Source organism: Panthera pardus, unplaced genomic scaffold (genome assembly GCF_024362965.1).
Source record: "Panthera pardus isolate Hobbes unplaced genomic scaffold, ASM2436296v1 HiC_scaffold_27, whole genome shotgun sequence".
NCBI classification, from domain to species: domain Eukaryota; kingdom Metazoa; phylum Chordata; class Mammalia; order Carnivora; family Felidae; genus Panthera; species Panthera pardus.
Genome location: NW_026526843.1, coordinates 26,039,367 through 26,056,214, shown reverse-complemented (window position 1 = coordinate 26,056,214; position 16,848 = coordinate 26,039,367). Strand labels below are relative to the sequence as shown.

At 36.8% G+C, this 16,848-nt stretch overlaps 1 protein-coding gene across 8 annotated transcripts in view; it reads left to right on the top strand.

Moving 5' to 3' along the window:
* Positions 1-15,367, top strand: part of STAG2 (stromal antigen 2) — a 138,498-nt gene extending 123,131 nt beyond the window's left edge. For 7 of the 8 annotated variants that reach the window (XM_019421805.2, XM_019421800.2, XM_019421804.2 and 4 more), the window contains 6 exons: positions 519-742; positions 3,743-3,932; positions 4,023-4,133; positions 7,148-7,274; positions 8,646-8,723; positions 13,439-15,367. In XM_019421805.2, the coding sequence (XP_019277350.1) occupies positions 519-742; positions 3,743-3,932; positions 4,023-4,133; positions 7,148-7,274; positions 8,646-8,723; positions 13,439-13,462 (754 nt within the window). In that variant the 3' untranslated portion in view covers positions 13,463-15,367. The remainder of the gene's footprint in view (positions 1-518; positions 743-3,742; positions 3,933-4,022; positions 4,134-7,147; positions 7,275-8,645; positions 8,724-13,438) is intronic. The other variant, XM_019421806.2, reaches the window with a different exon arrangement.
* The last annotated feature ends 1,481 nt before the right edge of the window (positions 15,368-16,848 follow it).

Here is a 16,848-nt window from a genome sequence, read left to right as displayed (position 1 = left end):
TGAGGACATAGTGACATAGTGGATGCTTGACAAATACTAAGCTGAAATGCTCTGGATTATTTCATTTAATGAAGAATCTTGATAGAGACAAAATACCTTGTCACTGTACCAATGAGGCTGAGATTGAATCATGAAGTAATGTGTCCCTGCATGTACAGCTAGGGCTTGGTGGAACTGGGACTAGAACCCAAATTTGTGTGATTTTCAATCCAGTTCTCTTTCCAGAAATATTATTTGGTTCTCCTAGCAGAAGACCTGTAAAGTTAGGATAGAACAGAAAGAAACATAATGGAAAAGAAAACACTAAAATCCTTGAGTTGTTACTGTGTGTTTTGAGGAAATGTTTGTTTCATTCTAATTTACTTTTTGTTTAAGTCTAATTTAAATCATTGTTCCATATGGTATGTGAGCCTTAAGATTAGTAGGAATAAATAAAAATTGGCGGGGGGGGGGGGGGTGGGGGTTGAAACTACGGCAGTTTTATGTATCAGAGCTAATGGTTTCTACTTCTTTTTAAGGTATGTTTACTTGGAAAAGTTCATGACCTTTCAGATGTCACTCCGAAGAGAAGATGTGTGGCTTCCACTGATGTCTTACCGAAATTCTTTGCTAGCTGGTGGTGATGATGACACCATGTCAGTCATTAGTGGTATCAGCAGTCGAGGGTCAACTGTGCGGAGTAAAAAATCAAAACCATCTACAGGAAAACGGAAAGTGGTTGAAGGCATGCAACTTTCACTCAGTAAGAATATAGTTGATTCTCTTTATACGTATCCCTTATGTTTACCAGCAGAATCGTCATTAGGTTCACCTTAGTGTTAAATTTGAGCTATGTGTTGTTAAATAATACCTTGTACAGTACAGTGTGTCTAGTTATGTGTAAATTTAGTGTTTTAAGCATTTAATATACATAAATTCAGTTCTCATAACTCTTTAGGTACATCCTCATTTTTCAGATGAGAAAACTAGTAGAGTGGCTTGGTTAAGTAACTTAACCTGAGGTCACACAATTATTTAGTACCCAGGCAATCTTACTCCAGAACCCCTGCTTTTTTTTTTAATTAAAAAAAATTTTTTTTAATTTTGGAGAGAGAGCACAAACTGGGGGGATGGGCAGAGGAAGAAAGAGAGAAAATCCTAAGCAGACTCCACGCTCAGCGTGGAGCCTGACATGGGGCTTAAGCCACGACCCTGGGATCATGACCTGAGCCGAAATCGAGAGTTAGATGCTCAACTGACTGAGCCACCCAGGCGCCCCTAGAACCCATGCTTTTTAATCACTATGCTATACTGTATATGCATAGGGATATGGACTAAGTATTACAGAGCTAATGTTACCTAAGAAACCAGATTATTTAAGTGTGGAGCAACAAATTCAGAGAGGTTCTGACTTTGAGTTTCTGTGAAGAGGTCATTTATCATGAGGAACTTGGTAGAGATACAAATTTCCATCTGGAATCTTAGAAATAAGAATACATTATGATGCTTGAATCTCTTGGACTCCTAGCACTGTAGGGCTGGTTCATAATGGGCCTGGGGACTTTTTCCCTCTCCTTCGTAACCTTTAAACAAATTAGTGGAGTTGCCAAAGTTTGTTCCGGTTATTGCTGAATAACAAACTACCCCAAAACTTAGGACATATAAGGGACATGGTGTCTGTCTGATGCTTCAGCTAGGAAGACTCAAAGACTGGTGACAAATCCTATGGAGGCACCGTCACTTATAGATAGTATCTGGTGCTAGCTATCACCTTGGACTTTTAACTGTCTTGTCTGCCAGAACACCTACGTGTGACCTCTCCATGTGGCTGTTTGGCTTTCTCACAGTATGTGACTGGGCTCTAAGAGCAAGTGTCTGAGGAGACACAGGAAGTAGAAGCTGCCAGTTTTTTAAGGCCAGAGACTGGCATAGCATATTCTGTTGACCAGGCATATTCCACCATATTCTCTTGACCAAGCAGTCAGAGCCCAGCTTCAAGGGGATGGAACATAAATCTTCCACCTCTTAATGTGAGGAGTGTCAAAGATTTGGGGGCCATATTTTCTAATTGCCACATAATTCTTCAGCCATCGTCAGGTATATAGTGTTCAGTACTTGATTGTCTGTGGATTAATGGTTGTATCTTTTGTCCAGTAATAGAAACGCATGAACTTACAACTGGTACCCTTAGATCTAGACTTGGTTGGTTATATAGTTCCAACGTCTTGGTCTGTGGGAAAATCTCTTGTACAGTGTTCCTGACCAGTTAAAATAGGGTTAGTGGTTTATAGGAAGTTAAAATAATTTTTTTAAGTAGAAAAATTATCCAATTAAAAGATGATATATCCTGCATATCACTACAAGTTTTTCTCATCTGAACAAATAGTAGTTAACAGCTTAATGCCAAGCCATCAGATGTCTCCTTTTGTATAGACTACATGGAGCACAAATGAATTGGTATTTATATAACATCTTGAGGGTAGATGATCAAACCAGATAGTTCAACTTTTACAGAAAGAGTCAATACTCTTTAACAGATTTTTGGAGAAAGCCATAGAAATTGGGGCATTAGTAGTTTGGAAGGATGACTACTGATAGATTGTCCAGATCAGTGCAATTTTGAAGAGAGAATTGGAGCCTGACACAGTAGAACTTAAGGTGTCATGTAATTATATTGCAGATTGTGAAATTTTACATCTAATCTATCTGTTACTCGGGCATTAGCTACTAGTACATTTTTCTTTCCACTCTTTTCTTAAAAACACCTCTGTATGCACATGTGTAATTTTCTAATAAAACCGTTTTCCTGCAAATTCCTGTTCAGTCCGTCCTCAAGTGCTACAATTTCACCTCCCAAATCAGTGATTTAAAAAAAAATTACTATGAATTCAGTAACACTTGCATGTGAATTTGTCTTTTATTAATCATGGCAGCATCTACAGATTTGAAATCAAATAGCTTTTGCAGGTGTGAAATCTGGTGTTGTTAGTCCAGTATATGGATTTGTGCTCCCCTTGGAGTTGGCGAGCATCCTATAAACTAGGAATCATTCTTCCATTGTCTCCGTTTCTCTTCCCACCTAGCCTCCTAACTAGCTCGTGTGCTCACTAGTCCTCGTGTTCCTCAGTCTGCCTTCTACACTGCTACCACATACTTTGATTAAGACACGTAACTGAACCACGTTGCTTCCCTTCCATAAAACTTCAGTGGTCATTCCTGTCACCTTAGCACAGCTTGTAAGGCTTGCTGCAAATTGGTTCCTGCCTCTTTATCCAGCCTTACCTTTTGCCACTTGCCCTAGGAGTACCAAACTCTTAGTCCGAACCATATGAAATTGCCGTTTTTGCAGGTCAAAACCTGCTGAGTGTCAGCAGGTTAGTATGGTTCAGTCATTGTAGTTTCGTGCCTCAGTGTTCTTGTGTTTTTGTTTATGTTCTTCCCCCTGCCTGGCAAATGTCACGGTTGACGCAGTATCTACTATAGTTAGAAGTCACTTTTGGGTAGTTGGCTCTGATCCTTTTCATTGCTCCCATTCCACCCGTGCTCCCCTCTCTTGTAGCACTTACACCGTGTTGTCATTGTGTGTGTTTTCTTTGTCTCCAAGGACAGGGACTGCACTTTACATACCTTGGTGTATCCCCCTGTTTCAAGCACTAGCATGGGGAAAACAGCCAGTTATTTGTTGAACTGAACAGGTTATGTGAGACATTTCGTTCGTCAAAATTAGTTACTGAACTTTATCGCCATCAATTTTCTCATTTAGCTGAAGAAAGCAGTAGTAGTGACAGTATGTGGTTAAGCAGAGAACAAACACTGCACACCCCAGTTATGATGCAGACACCACAACTCACCTCAACGATTATGAGAGAGCCCAAAAGATTACGACCTGAGGATAGCTTCATGAGCGTCTATCCAATGCAGACTGAACATCATCAAACTCCTCTTGATTATAAGTAAGTACATTTGATTATTTTCTGTACTATAACTTTATTAATTATATAGAAAAAAGTTAAGTTAAAAGAAGAATAAAATTCTCCTTGAAGCACGCAGGTAACATGGATGTTAGCTCAAAGACAACACGAGGAAGCAAGGCAACAGCAGGAGAGAGCAGCAATGAGCTATGTTAAACTGCGAACTAATCTCCAGCATGCCATGTAAGTGAGAGTGCCTTATTGTCTGAGTCTAGGAAGTTCACTAATTCATTTTCACATATTTTAATGTGTGCCTTACCTAAAAATTTCAGCAAACTCTAGAGTAAGCTGAAATAATCAAGGAACTAAAAATTGGTCTTTCCAACAGAAGAAAACTTCCAAAGTTAAATATTCACTAGTTAGCTAAAGGACCAATCTTAGGTTGATCTGTTGGAAAAGGTTAAATTTGAATCCTTGTTTATTTTGGTACACAGAATTATAGCTTAAAAATTCAATTTTGTTACATCTTAATTGATTCCCCAGCTTAGTTCAGGCCCTCATCCCTCATCTGAACCATTGTATTAGCTTTCTGACTTGTTTCTTTCCCTCAAATCTCCCATTTATCCTCTCACCAGACTCCTCCCCTCACTCCCCCCCACCACTCCATCATTCAACTACCATCAAAAATGACTATTGTAGAATAAGAATCTGGTCATGTAACTCTTTGACTTAAAACCTTTCCATGGCTCCCCATTGCCTACAAGATAAAGTCCAAACTCCTTAGCTCATGGCATGCAAGATCTTTCAAAACATATGCCCCCTGCCTACATACTAGTATGATACCCCCCCCATTCCTTGGCAGGTGGTAAAAGCACTGTGAAAGAATAAGCTCGGGTGTCACCTTAAGTGAAGCTGTGGTCATCTGTGCTCCCATAGCACTCTGTGTATTCATATTTCTTACAGCACTTACCACATTGTACTGTAATTGTTTACGAATTTGTCCCTTTCTCTAGACTGTGAGCTCCTTAAGGGCAGGGACCACTTTCATTGCCTGTTGGTGCTTGGCACATAAAAAGTGCTAAGCAAATGTTCGTTGAATGAATAAATGTCCAATGCAAAAAAAAAAAAATTGTAGTATAACTTTTAAATACTTTGTTTTTACTGGAATCTGTATGAGGGTTTTATGAATCTTTATTAGCTTTGGCTCCAGAAGAAATGGCAGAAAATCAGTCTTTAGATGATTGGTACAAAGGGAAGATCTGATGATTCTGATTATTTAAGTTTTGAGTTTGAAAGTTTTGTATTTGTAACATAATGTGGTATATGTTTTAATACTGGGAGACAGTAATTGTTACCTTCTTTTTAAAATTCGTGTTTCGTTTCATTTTGTTTTTAAATGATGAGAACTTCACCTGTTTTTCTTGAGAAGTGATCACTTATCACATGCTTGGTAACCTATTAGAATTCACCTTAGTTATGGCCTTAGGAACCTCTACAGTTACGTACACTCTATCACATGTATAGATTCTGATCCTGACTTGGCTGATAGGGTCATCATCTATACTATGACTTGGTTCTGCCCTCTGTTCTCTTTTCCCGTGGCCACATTCCCCTTAATATGTTCTTGTTTCATGCTGGATTCAACAGCTAATTTCCTAGCTTCCAACCAGTCACCAGTTCAGACATTCTGGAATTCTACCGTACAGTCATTTGGTCCTTATCTCTCCCCCTGAAAGTTTTCTGCCAGTCTCTAAGATCTTCCGTAGCAGCTCATTACTCAGTGCCATTTATCATTATTCTTTTATTTGAAGTTTGTTTTAATTCCTGTTGAACTTCCCCAGCTGACTGTAAGAGATTATCTCATTTAAATAATTATTACCATAGGAGTCTTTTGGTTGTTGTGCCATAAGTAGTCTGTTGCCTGAAACTTTAAAATATTTTTGTTTTACAATGATTTCTCTATAATGGCATCTGCTCTACAACTGGAAATACTTCCAAATTATCTCTTTGTTTTTTTTTATAGTTTATATCACATGTATCTTCCTTATACTCCAAATGAGATGCACAATGGATTTCTGGTTTTCTATAATATGGTTCACATATTTCCTTCACAGTCGCCTTTACCAGATAAAATAAAATTGTCATTTAACTGTCCAGAACTCTTAGAAAATAGGAACCATTGTCAACATATTTGTCCAGGTAGCCTGGATGAGACATCATGCCTTGCTATCTTTATATTATTTTTAAAGACTCAACATAAGTTGTGTAAATTGTAAGTGAATAATTGATTTTGGTGGTGGTGGGAATTTTTAAATGAGTGAGAAAAGAAGGAAATACTGGCCAAACTGGGGAACTACTTGCCTTCAGTTTTGCTATTATGTTGACTCCTCTATGTTGGTCTGGGCTAATTTGTGAACTTGACATTTGAGTTTATTCCTTGTGATTATGTGATAACATACAGAATTTTTGGTCTTAAGTTTTTATTTTACTTTTCTATATATGTCTTAGTTTTGATTTTTGTAGGACAGAGAATCCAAGTTTTGGCATAAATGTTACTTATTTCTTCCTGAAGCAGAATTAATCTCTTCTTTCAGTAATCTTTTATAGCCCTTGGTACATGATTCTCTTGCAATATTTGCCACATTTTGTTACAATTAATTATTTCTGTTTTCCTATAGTAGACTGTGAGCTCCTTGAGGGCAGGAACCATGTCTTATTTCTCCTTTTTTGTTTTGCTTGCATCCATAGGCTATAAAAGAAGCCTGACATGTAGTAGGCACTATGTGAATGAATGAGTGAGTGCCTGGTACAAATTAAGTACTGAGTGAATTCGAGTGAGTGATGGGTAAAGTTACTGTATATTAGTGAAAATATCTGTGTTCTGAAAATGTCATTTCTATGGTCTCTGTTTTATATTTGTTTATTAATTTGTACCCTGCCTACTTTCACAAAGGATTTGAGGTATCTTGTCTGTTCCCATGTGGGAAATTCTCATTGGACTTTTATATGGGATATCAGAACTATCAAGCTAAATGTATTGAAGTAATGTAGAATAAACAACTCCTTAGCATTTTTAGACCAGTGAACATTGGGGTTTTGACATCATTGATGACATGATCAATGCCTAATCATTTTCCCTGACCTTTAATTCCATCATTTTCCATTACACTTCAATATAGAGAGCTACATAGTTGCTGCCAGCATATTAATAGTCACAACATTGGTTCAGATCTTGACCTTGTTTTATATTTCTCTAGTCGGCGTGGTACAAGCCTAATGGAAGATGATGAAGAGCCAATTGTTGAAGATGTTATGATGTCCTCAGAAGGGAGGATTGAAGATCTTAACGAGGGAATGGATTTTGACACCATGGATATAGACTTGGTAAGAAACTTAATGATTTCTGTATGATTTTCATTTAATATCCTTTGGAAATTAAGTTGGAATTAGAGGAAATGCCTGCCATGAAAAGTAAGTTTTGGAGAAAGATTAAATAAAATAGTTGCTAGGTGTTTAGGTGTATGAGAAGGGACTGGGGAGAGGGTGAGGTTGATGAGGCTGTTAACTCTTAGTTTAAGATGGCAGATTTTCAGATTAATTTAAGAATGTATCGATTTAAAGACTACATTTTGCTTACTATTATACTAAGTATCATATCACCTTATCATTTTCCACTTACTTGCCATTATCAAAACAATACATTAGTAATTTGATACTACCCTGGTATTGAGACTTAAACTTGGAAATTAAATACATATATAAGGATATATTCTTTATTATATCATATGTGATTAGGGCTTTATCATACATAAAATGCTTCTGCATATTTCATCTTGCCACATACCTCATTCAGCTTTGTGAGGTAGGCTGGGAGGATCGAGGATATTGAAACTTAAGGCAATTAGCCCATCCAAGGAGACGAAACTAAGAAACAATAATGCTGAGACTTAATAAACTAGGTCTTCTGATTCTATTTCTTAGTATACTATGCTGTGTTCTCCTTCAAAGGAAGAAATCAGTTAACACGGGTTCTCTTCAGAGTTGGGTAATGCGGCGTCTTTAAAGGAAAATGATTTGAGGGGTGCCTGGGTGGTTCTGATGGTTAAGCATCCGACTCTTGATTTCAGCTCAGGTCATGATCTCACAGTTTGTGAGATAGAGTCTGCGCTGTCAGTGCAGAGGGTGCTTGGGATTTTCTCCCTCTCCCTCGCTCTCTGCCCCTCCCCCGCTCTCTCTCTCTTCTAAATAAATAATAAAAAATAATAGTAAAGGAAAATGATTTGAGAGAGGCATTTTTTAAAAGTAAAACAAGGGGCGCCTGGGTGGCTCCGTCGGTTAAGCGTCCGACTTCGGCTCAGGTCACGGTCTCGCGGTCCGTGAGTTCGAGCCCCGCGTCGGGCTCTGTGCTGACAGCTCAGAGCCTGGATCCTGTGTCTCCCGCTCTCTCTGCCCCTCCCCCGTTCATGCTCTGTCTCTCTCTGTCTCAAAAATAAATAAACGTTAAAAAAAAAAAATAAAAGTAAAACAAAAAAAGTAAGTTTTCTAGCTTTCATCTTTCAGAATAATTGTGAATGATTTGCTTTTGTATTTTTATGCATTCTGTAGTTTTAACATACAGTAGTTAAAATATTGTAACGTACACTTGCAATTATATATGTCATGTGAGCACTTAACGATAATTTCAATATTTTCAGCTGCTATCTGGTTTAAAGATAGAGTGATTGTCAACTCTCTTCCTTTTCTTTTTTTCCTTAGCCACCATCAAAGAACAGACGAGAAAGAACAGAACTGAAACCTGATTTCTTTGATCCAGCTTCAATTATGGATGAATCAGTACGTTCAATTTAAATGTACCCCAGGATTGCAAAATCAAAAGTACAGGCAATCCCTAAGTTTGAGATTGAAGAGCTGGGACAGCACGTTGAAAATGGATAAAAACAATTGGACAGGAGAAATAGAGGCAGACAGAAGGGATTTCAGGAGGAAGGGGGGTTGGTGATACAGTGGTGGGACAGATTTGAAAGTGTCCTTGAATCCTTGGCCAGCTGGGACTTAAGTATTATGTTCAGGAATTTGGACTCTTTCTGTAGGCTTGAGTTACCCATCCAAGGATGTTGAATGAGGGAATGGCATGATCAGAATTGTGTTTCAGAAATATTTCCTTGGCATTTATGGATGGATAGGATGAATGAGAAACCATAATCATAATATGAAGACATAGTAAGACATAGAACTTGAATAAACTTTGATAATAAAGAGAAGGGGAAAGAGACTGGTTATTGTTAGGTATTCTCACTGTGTCTTAAGTACCTCTCATATTTGTCCCCACTGCCATATCGTCCCCAACAGTGCCTTGGTACAAGTCTACTTCAGTTTTTACTTGGCCTATTGCAAGTAGCCTTTAGACTGATCTTGCTGCCACTGCACTCCTTTATATTTCTTTTGTGGTCACCTTCCTAAAATGCAAATCTGGTTCTCCCCCTCATAACTTCAGGGCTTTCATTGATTTTTTTTCCCCCCATTAAGAAAAAATTTTGGATCCTCAGCATGACAAACAAAAATTTTGGGGTTCTTGCTCCCTCAACAACTTAACCTTGACTTTTTCCTTACATGTATCCTGCTCTCCAGCCATACCAAGTCTTATAGTTCCTCCCATACACGCCATGCTCTTTCATGACACCATGACTTTGTATAAGCTTTTCTCTCTGCCAGAATTGCCCCTGTCCTTTTTCTCCTAGTGAATTCATCCTTTAATAGTTCTGACATTACCTATGAAGTTTTTGCTGACCCCTCCAGATAAATGCCTTTTTTTTTTTTTTGGCTCTTGTACCACTTTGTGTACATTTTTAATTTGGTAATTACCACACCTGTGTAGTGAAATAGGATATTACATTTCACTCAGTAGGCCTAACGCCAGGCAGTGATGATTTTATTCATTTTGAGTTCTGCCCAGCATAATAGGTGTTTAGTTTTGTCAAATGAATAAATCTGTTAAGTCCCCTTCCATCTCATTTTTTATCGTCTACCCATTTTTGCTCCTTCCTCCTAACCCTTACTACCGCAGGCGACCGTCCTCTGAGTCCTGCCTTCTGTGCCCCAATTTCTGCTGTTCTCTCCTAGCCCTTCCTCACCTGATAATCTGCTTCAGATAGTTCTTGGGAAAATTTTAACAAACTAACTCACACCAACATAGTAGATTAATAAGGCCAGTTACCTGAGTCAGGACACACCGTCACAGAGCAGCAGGTATAGGAATCTTTGGATAAGCCACCTCAATGTCCTTTAAATCAGTGTTTCTTGTCTCTGGTGCACATATGAATCATCTGGAGATCTTATTCACCTGTAGATCTGCTTCAGTTGGTCTGCAGTGTGGCCTGAGATTCTGCATCTCACAAGTGCTGTTGATGCTTCTGCTGACCATACTTTCGATAGCACAAGTGAGCTAGGCCTACCTATAAGTCTATAGTTTCAAGTGCATTTTGAAGTGTACGGTTCCCTGATAATCCAGGGATATGTATCTTCAGTTTGTTAAATAAAATGTGAAGGTGGTGACTGTGATGAGGACTGAAAGAATCTTTTCAAGCAGTTATAATGAAATGCATTAACCTAACAATTTATTGGGCTGGACCTTGGTGCTAAAATGAGTTCGATGTTCTCACCTGCCCTCCAGGAGTTTGTATTCTAGTTCACAGTGACTATCCCTTTGAAGTGAAAGGGACAGAAGCTAGTATTTGAGAGCATAATGTGCCTGATGCTGTGCTAGGCATGATTTAGATGGATTCTCTCAGCTACCGTGTGAGAAAGGTGGTAGGACCTCATTTTTACACTCAAGCAAATTTGGGACTGAAGAAATGGTTCATCGGCTTGTTCAGTTTTACAACTCTAGTGCCAGAGTAGTAATTTGATGAGAGTTCCTTTTGATTTAAAAAATCTCATGCTGTCTCTGCTGTTGTACTTTCCAGAACTAAAATCAGACATCATTTAGAAGAAACACCAAGAACATAATTTAGAAATTGGAATGATTAACTGTAGTCGATAAGGGCAGTTAGAGATCTCTTATTTTTTCATGTGTTCACCTAAAGTGAGCCTAAAGGTTTGCAAAAAGGTGTTCTTCACTTGAGATTACTAAAATAATGAAACAGCAATGTAAACCATACGTATATATTTTTGGCAACTTATAGAGAAACTACAAGCTGAGTGAAGCCAGATAGGAACCTAATAATTACTTGTTACTTATAGGATTTTTTTTGGCATTCTCATGTCTTGTTGAATAGGTAATGTTGTAACTAAGAGGATAGTAGTTGAGCTGTTTCCACTAAAATTAGGAAAATGAGCACATGCATCTGTTTCTGTAGTTTTATAGTGTTACCACATGATGGCAGCAGTCACATAACTGAGTGGCCAGTAATCTTTCAAGGTTCAGTTATCTTTGACCATATAAATGTATGTATATTTATATATATGTTTAAGTTAATATATGTATTAAGTTGATACTAATTTATTTTAAAATATACATTAAACTTTACCTCATATTGTCTCAACAATAACTTAAGAAATAGAATAATAGAAATTTTTAAATGTAAAAATCTGTGTTTGCCTTTATACAATAGCTTACATCTGTTTTTAACTCAAGCCTGTGATAAGTGAGTCATCAAAACAATAGTAAAATTGAGACTTAAATCCTTATACCCAGTTCTAAGATTCTCTTCTTCTACGTAAAATAATGAAAATATCCTACATAGATGCTTTATTACTAAATACATCCTAAACAGTCTTTTGTACCATGATATTCACAAGATTCAGAAGTGGTAGCATCAGAACTGAGCAGCTCGGTTTGGGTTGCATATACACAAAATTTTGCACTTATGGTTTAGTGAGTTGTATGTCTGGAAGCAGTGTTGGTTTATTTCATTGTGCCAGTAGTCGCTCTCTGCTACTAGTGGGTCATTATTGCCACGACACACTAAAGCTTGCTGTTTATACTTTTTAAATATATGCTTAAGTGTTTATTAATGTTAACATCAGAAACAGATGTTTGTTAGCACAAAAAGAGAATAAGTGTCATTGGTGTCATTCTTCTATGTTAAGATTCTCATATTAGAATTATCTGTGGTATAAAATTGGTAAAAGAAGTGTTCAGTCTAATGGAGCTAACTTTGTGTTCTTATAGAAGAATCTACTTACAACCTAATCTGTGCAAAAGCAAAAAAATAAATGTTCACATGATTTCTAGTTAGGCGTTCTGGAAAGAACGTGAGTTCATCTTCATGCCATACTCTACACTAAGAGTTGCTAGTAAGATTTATCCTTCAATTCATCAGACATTTCCTTACCCAAAGTCACAGAGTATTATGGCTAGAAGGGACCTTTAAACATCATGTAGGCTTCTTCGGTGGAAATACCCTAACCACCCGAACTCTGACTCTAGCCAAAAAAGGAGAATCCTAAACTTTATTGGAGGGTCGGGGGGAATAAGGGGTGAGCAGTGGTGGTGGTTTTGGTGAATGACAGGTAAGAAGTGGGGTGCATTTTATCCTCTTTGTTCACGTTACTGGGAATTCCAAATACTTTACTTGATAATTCGTTATAAGGAGGCTGCAGTCAGATAGATACTTGTTTCCCGGTCTGGAAACACTCACTTCCTTCAAGTGAGTACTGAACAAGTACTGAGTTCAGTAACTTTTTTAAAAATGATTTTTCATTTACAAGTAAGAACCCTGTAATCCCAATCTTAGCTCGTTATAGTATTTAAAAATACTCCTTAATTGTCCTAGTAAATGCTGGAATTTTAGTAGAATAGCCTAACTTTTAGTATATGTAGCTAAAAAGTTATGTCTTGTTTTTGTCTGATGAACAAGAGAGAGTTGGCTCCATTCATCATATGCTTTTACTTTTTTCAGTCAGTGACAAGTAATGATTAGATTTTACCTTTCTTTTCCCAACTGGAATGGTATAAAAAAAGCATCAGTGTAAGTTACTTTGCCCAAATTTCACATTACTTATTAAAATTTGTAGTTCTGTTCATTGACTCGGACTAGATTTTCTGGATTTTCTACATACTTGTATTCTTCTTGGATATTTTTAGTCCGTGTGTTCAGATGCCTTTTTAAAAGCAATACCCACTTCACAGTGCAAATACCAAGTCTGCAAGACATTCTTAAGCTCTTTCCAATGAGCCTGTGCCAGAAGTATATGTAAAGAAGCACATTCATTTGTCCATTCAACAAATGTTGAGTGCCTGTGTTCAGGGCATTATCTAGGCATCAACGGTGTGAATAAACCTATAAATGAGACATGGTCCCTGCTCTTAGTTATATGTGTGAGGTAAGTAGCATCTTGAGTAGGCCTGATGTTGTTACTTCATTACATATTTATGGTCGTTTCAATTTTAGAATTAAAGATCTGAAGGGAGGGGAATTTTTCAAAGTGGTTTTATTAGCATATTATTAAACTTAGTATTATCATTTATTAATGTAACATATACAGATCTGTTTTACAAAGAAATGAATGACAATTTTAACAAGATTTTTTTTCTTCTCTCTCATTAGGTTCTTGGGGTGTCAATGTTTTAATACCAGTACACAATTAAATCTGTGGTGAAGTCATTTTCTAAGTGGAAGAGGAAGTTTTAAAATAAAGTGTGGTAGATACAGTGAAATTCTGTACAGATTTTTCTCTAAGGAGAATATGACATGCTTACGCTTACCAAGATCAAGTGCATTGAGGGGCAGTTTTGTTTGCCTGAAAAAAGTAAAGGACAAGTAAACAATTTGATGATAAGCTACAGTTTTTCTTAGAAAGTAAATATTTTATTTATGCGCTGTTAGTTGGCTTTTGAATCAATTATTTCATGCTTTTTTTAAAGAAAATATAACAATCTAAAGAGGCATTTGGTACAGACATGAATCCTCTCACATTTATTTACTGGGTGTACTAAGTAATGATGACCTCTGCTGGATTTCTGTTTACATCCAAGAAACAAAGTTAAGGATGAATTTATTCCCCTGCCCTGAAATTATAGGATAGAATTGTTTTTAGCATTCTAAATTTAAATGCTTAAAACATCAATCAACAAAGCTTTCTTTTAAATATTGTAATTGTGGAGAAAAGTAAACTTATAAGCAGAACTTTTACAATTTTTTCATCTAAAATGTATTTTAAGATATTTTTAAAATCCAAGAGCTTCTCTATACTTTTCAGAAATATCCAGATGCAGTGAACTGCCAGAAGGTAACCAGTCTCAAACATGCTTATCCCATTATCAGCCCTGAAAGTTTGCTTGTCCTTTAAGATAAAAATGTAATGTTGTGATATTCCTTCCAGTAGTGCCACTGTATTTTGTCTCCAAATAAAAGAAGCTTATTGTAGTATGTTTGCAGAAAAATTCTAAACAAAAATTATACAGCTTATTAGAGTGTGGGAATAGGGATCTAAATTTTAAATAAAATTATATATATATATAAATTGGTGCTGATTTTATAATTGCGCAGTTTGTTTAGTTTTTTCTTACTTTTAAATTCCAACTTAAAATTATGAGGTTTCAGAAATATATTGAAAGTTTAACAATGTTTAAAAATAGAAAAGCATGAGTGTTCATGCTTTAAAATGATTTTTAAATTTGTATTTTATATTGTTTTATCTATCTGTCTTTGCAAGCAGTCTTCAGGTTAAAGATACTTCTAACAGGTTACAGTACATTTCCTCTGTATGTAAATTAGATGGGATAATAGAATTCATAACCCATAATATTCTTTGAAAGCTAAGCTTTAAAACTTCATTTTATGTCCTTTCACAAATAAATTAGTTTAAAACAGAAAGTGGCTACTTGCCATTTTGACATCAACTCATTTTGCGAGGCTTAGGCAGCTAGACATCGTTTAAAACAAAATATTAACTTATATTACATGTATATCTATCTTTTGTCAGTCGTCTCTCAGTTCTTGAGGTATATTATTTTAATCATTCCATGCCTTAATATGCTTGCAATACGAGAATATCTTCAGATGGGTGAATACCAAAAGGCTTCCAGTTCTTAGAGTCAGAAATCAACAAGCATTGGGCTGTGGTAGCCAAAAACCATAGGTTAGCTAAAAGATCATGATACAGTACAATTGTTTTATTAAATCATGATTAATAACAAATGAAACCAGACTTGTCTAAACAGATTTTCCATCTACAAATATTGTTATGTGCAAAAAGTACTGCCTATGTTGTTTTTCACACCACTGCATTTACTAGAACTGCTGAGAGGACTGTATATATGATTTTAAACCTAAGTTGATTTTGTTTCTCACTCTTGAAAGGAGTACTTCTTTGTGAAAGCAGTTCTTACAGCTTTGTTTTCAACCAGCTAAAAATGTTTTATATATTACTCTAACCTGTTGTCCTCCACATTCTATTGTCCTAATTGTACTGTTTTCTGATTTGTATTTATGTCTTGAGACAGTAACTTTTTGAATAAAAATAAACCTACAGTATGTTGTATGTTTTATCTTTTATAATTAAAGGAGGAGGGTGGCTATAAATGGCTTAGAAAACATATCCATCATCACAGACTTTAACATGTGTCAGTGAGGTTAATTTATAGAGAACATTGCCATTTTATATTTTTAATAAATCATGTCTTTTTAAATGAGACTAAATCCCTAATTGGGTTATTACTTTAAAATAGAAACTTGTGACCATTGTTACTTTAATTTTTATTTGGTATGGGTTAAATGCTCTTTAAAATGTCTGCATTATTTATCCAGGATACATTCGAGTGAGTACTGTGTGCTAGGCATGTGTTAGAGATCTTAACAGTGAAGAAGATAGATAAGGTTCCTCCCTCCTAGATCTGGTGGGGTAAACAAAATAATTAAACTTAAAAGGAGTGCTAGGAAGGAAATTACCAGTGTGTGCTGAGCTAGAGAATGAGTGTGTGTGTGTGTGTATAACCTTTCTTAGACAAGGGACTCATGCTTAGAGGTGGGTGAAAGCCAACATTTGAAAAAGAATTTACTAATTGACTTAAAAAAAAAAAGACTATGGTCTTTAACATGTTAAGATTTGCATTGTACTCTTTTTTTTAACTTTTTTTTTTTTTAAGTTTATTTTTGAGAGAGAGGGACACAGGGCACAAGCAGGAGAGGGGCAGAGAGAGGGAGACAGAATACAAAGCAGGCTCCAGGCTCCGAGCTGTTAGCACGGAGCCCGATGTGGGGCTCAAACTCACAAACTGCGAGATCATGACCCCAGCTGAAGTCAGACGCTTAACCAACTGAGCCACCTAGGCCCCCTTGCATTGTACTCTTAACGTTAGCACATTGGTTCGCCTGGTTTGTAGAGGATATTATGAAGACCAGTCTTCTGTCATTGGTGATTCAGAACTAAGCATATTAAATGATAGCTAATAGCTGGGGCACTGTTTTAAGTGGTTTTACATGCAGTAACTTTTTAAAATGTCGTGGCAGTAGGTGATACAAGTTGTCCCCCATCTTTCCTTCTCCCCCTTCCCCCACCTTTTTCTAAATCAGGAGGCAGGGAAGAAAATGAGGCACAGAGAAGTTAAAATACCTTGGGCAAGGCTATTATGTAGCTATATGAGGCTGTATAAGGCTAGTAAGTGATGGAGTTGGCATTCACGTCCAGGCAGTCTGGCTGCATTCAGTCCCAAGAGCATTGAAACTACTTGATACATAAGGACAACCTAGATGATTGCATAAAGGTAAAATGGCACATGATTCATTGTGCCATGGTGAAGAAATGGAGGATCTTTAAGGGGTCCAGCTGGCTATAGAACTGAGTGGTGCGAAGAAACATTGTCCTAAACATGCTACCCAGCTGACTTGTGTAAAGAGTATAAATTGAGCCTTGAGCCCATAAATACTTACTAGTTGATAGTCTTTAAAGTTGAAAGACTGGGAAAGAAGTGGATAACCCAGAAGAGAGGTCTTCAATATCCTGCCTCAAAGGGAAC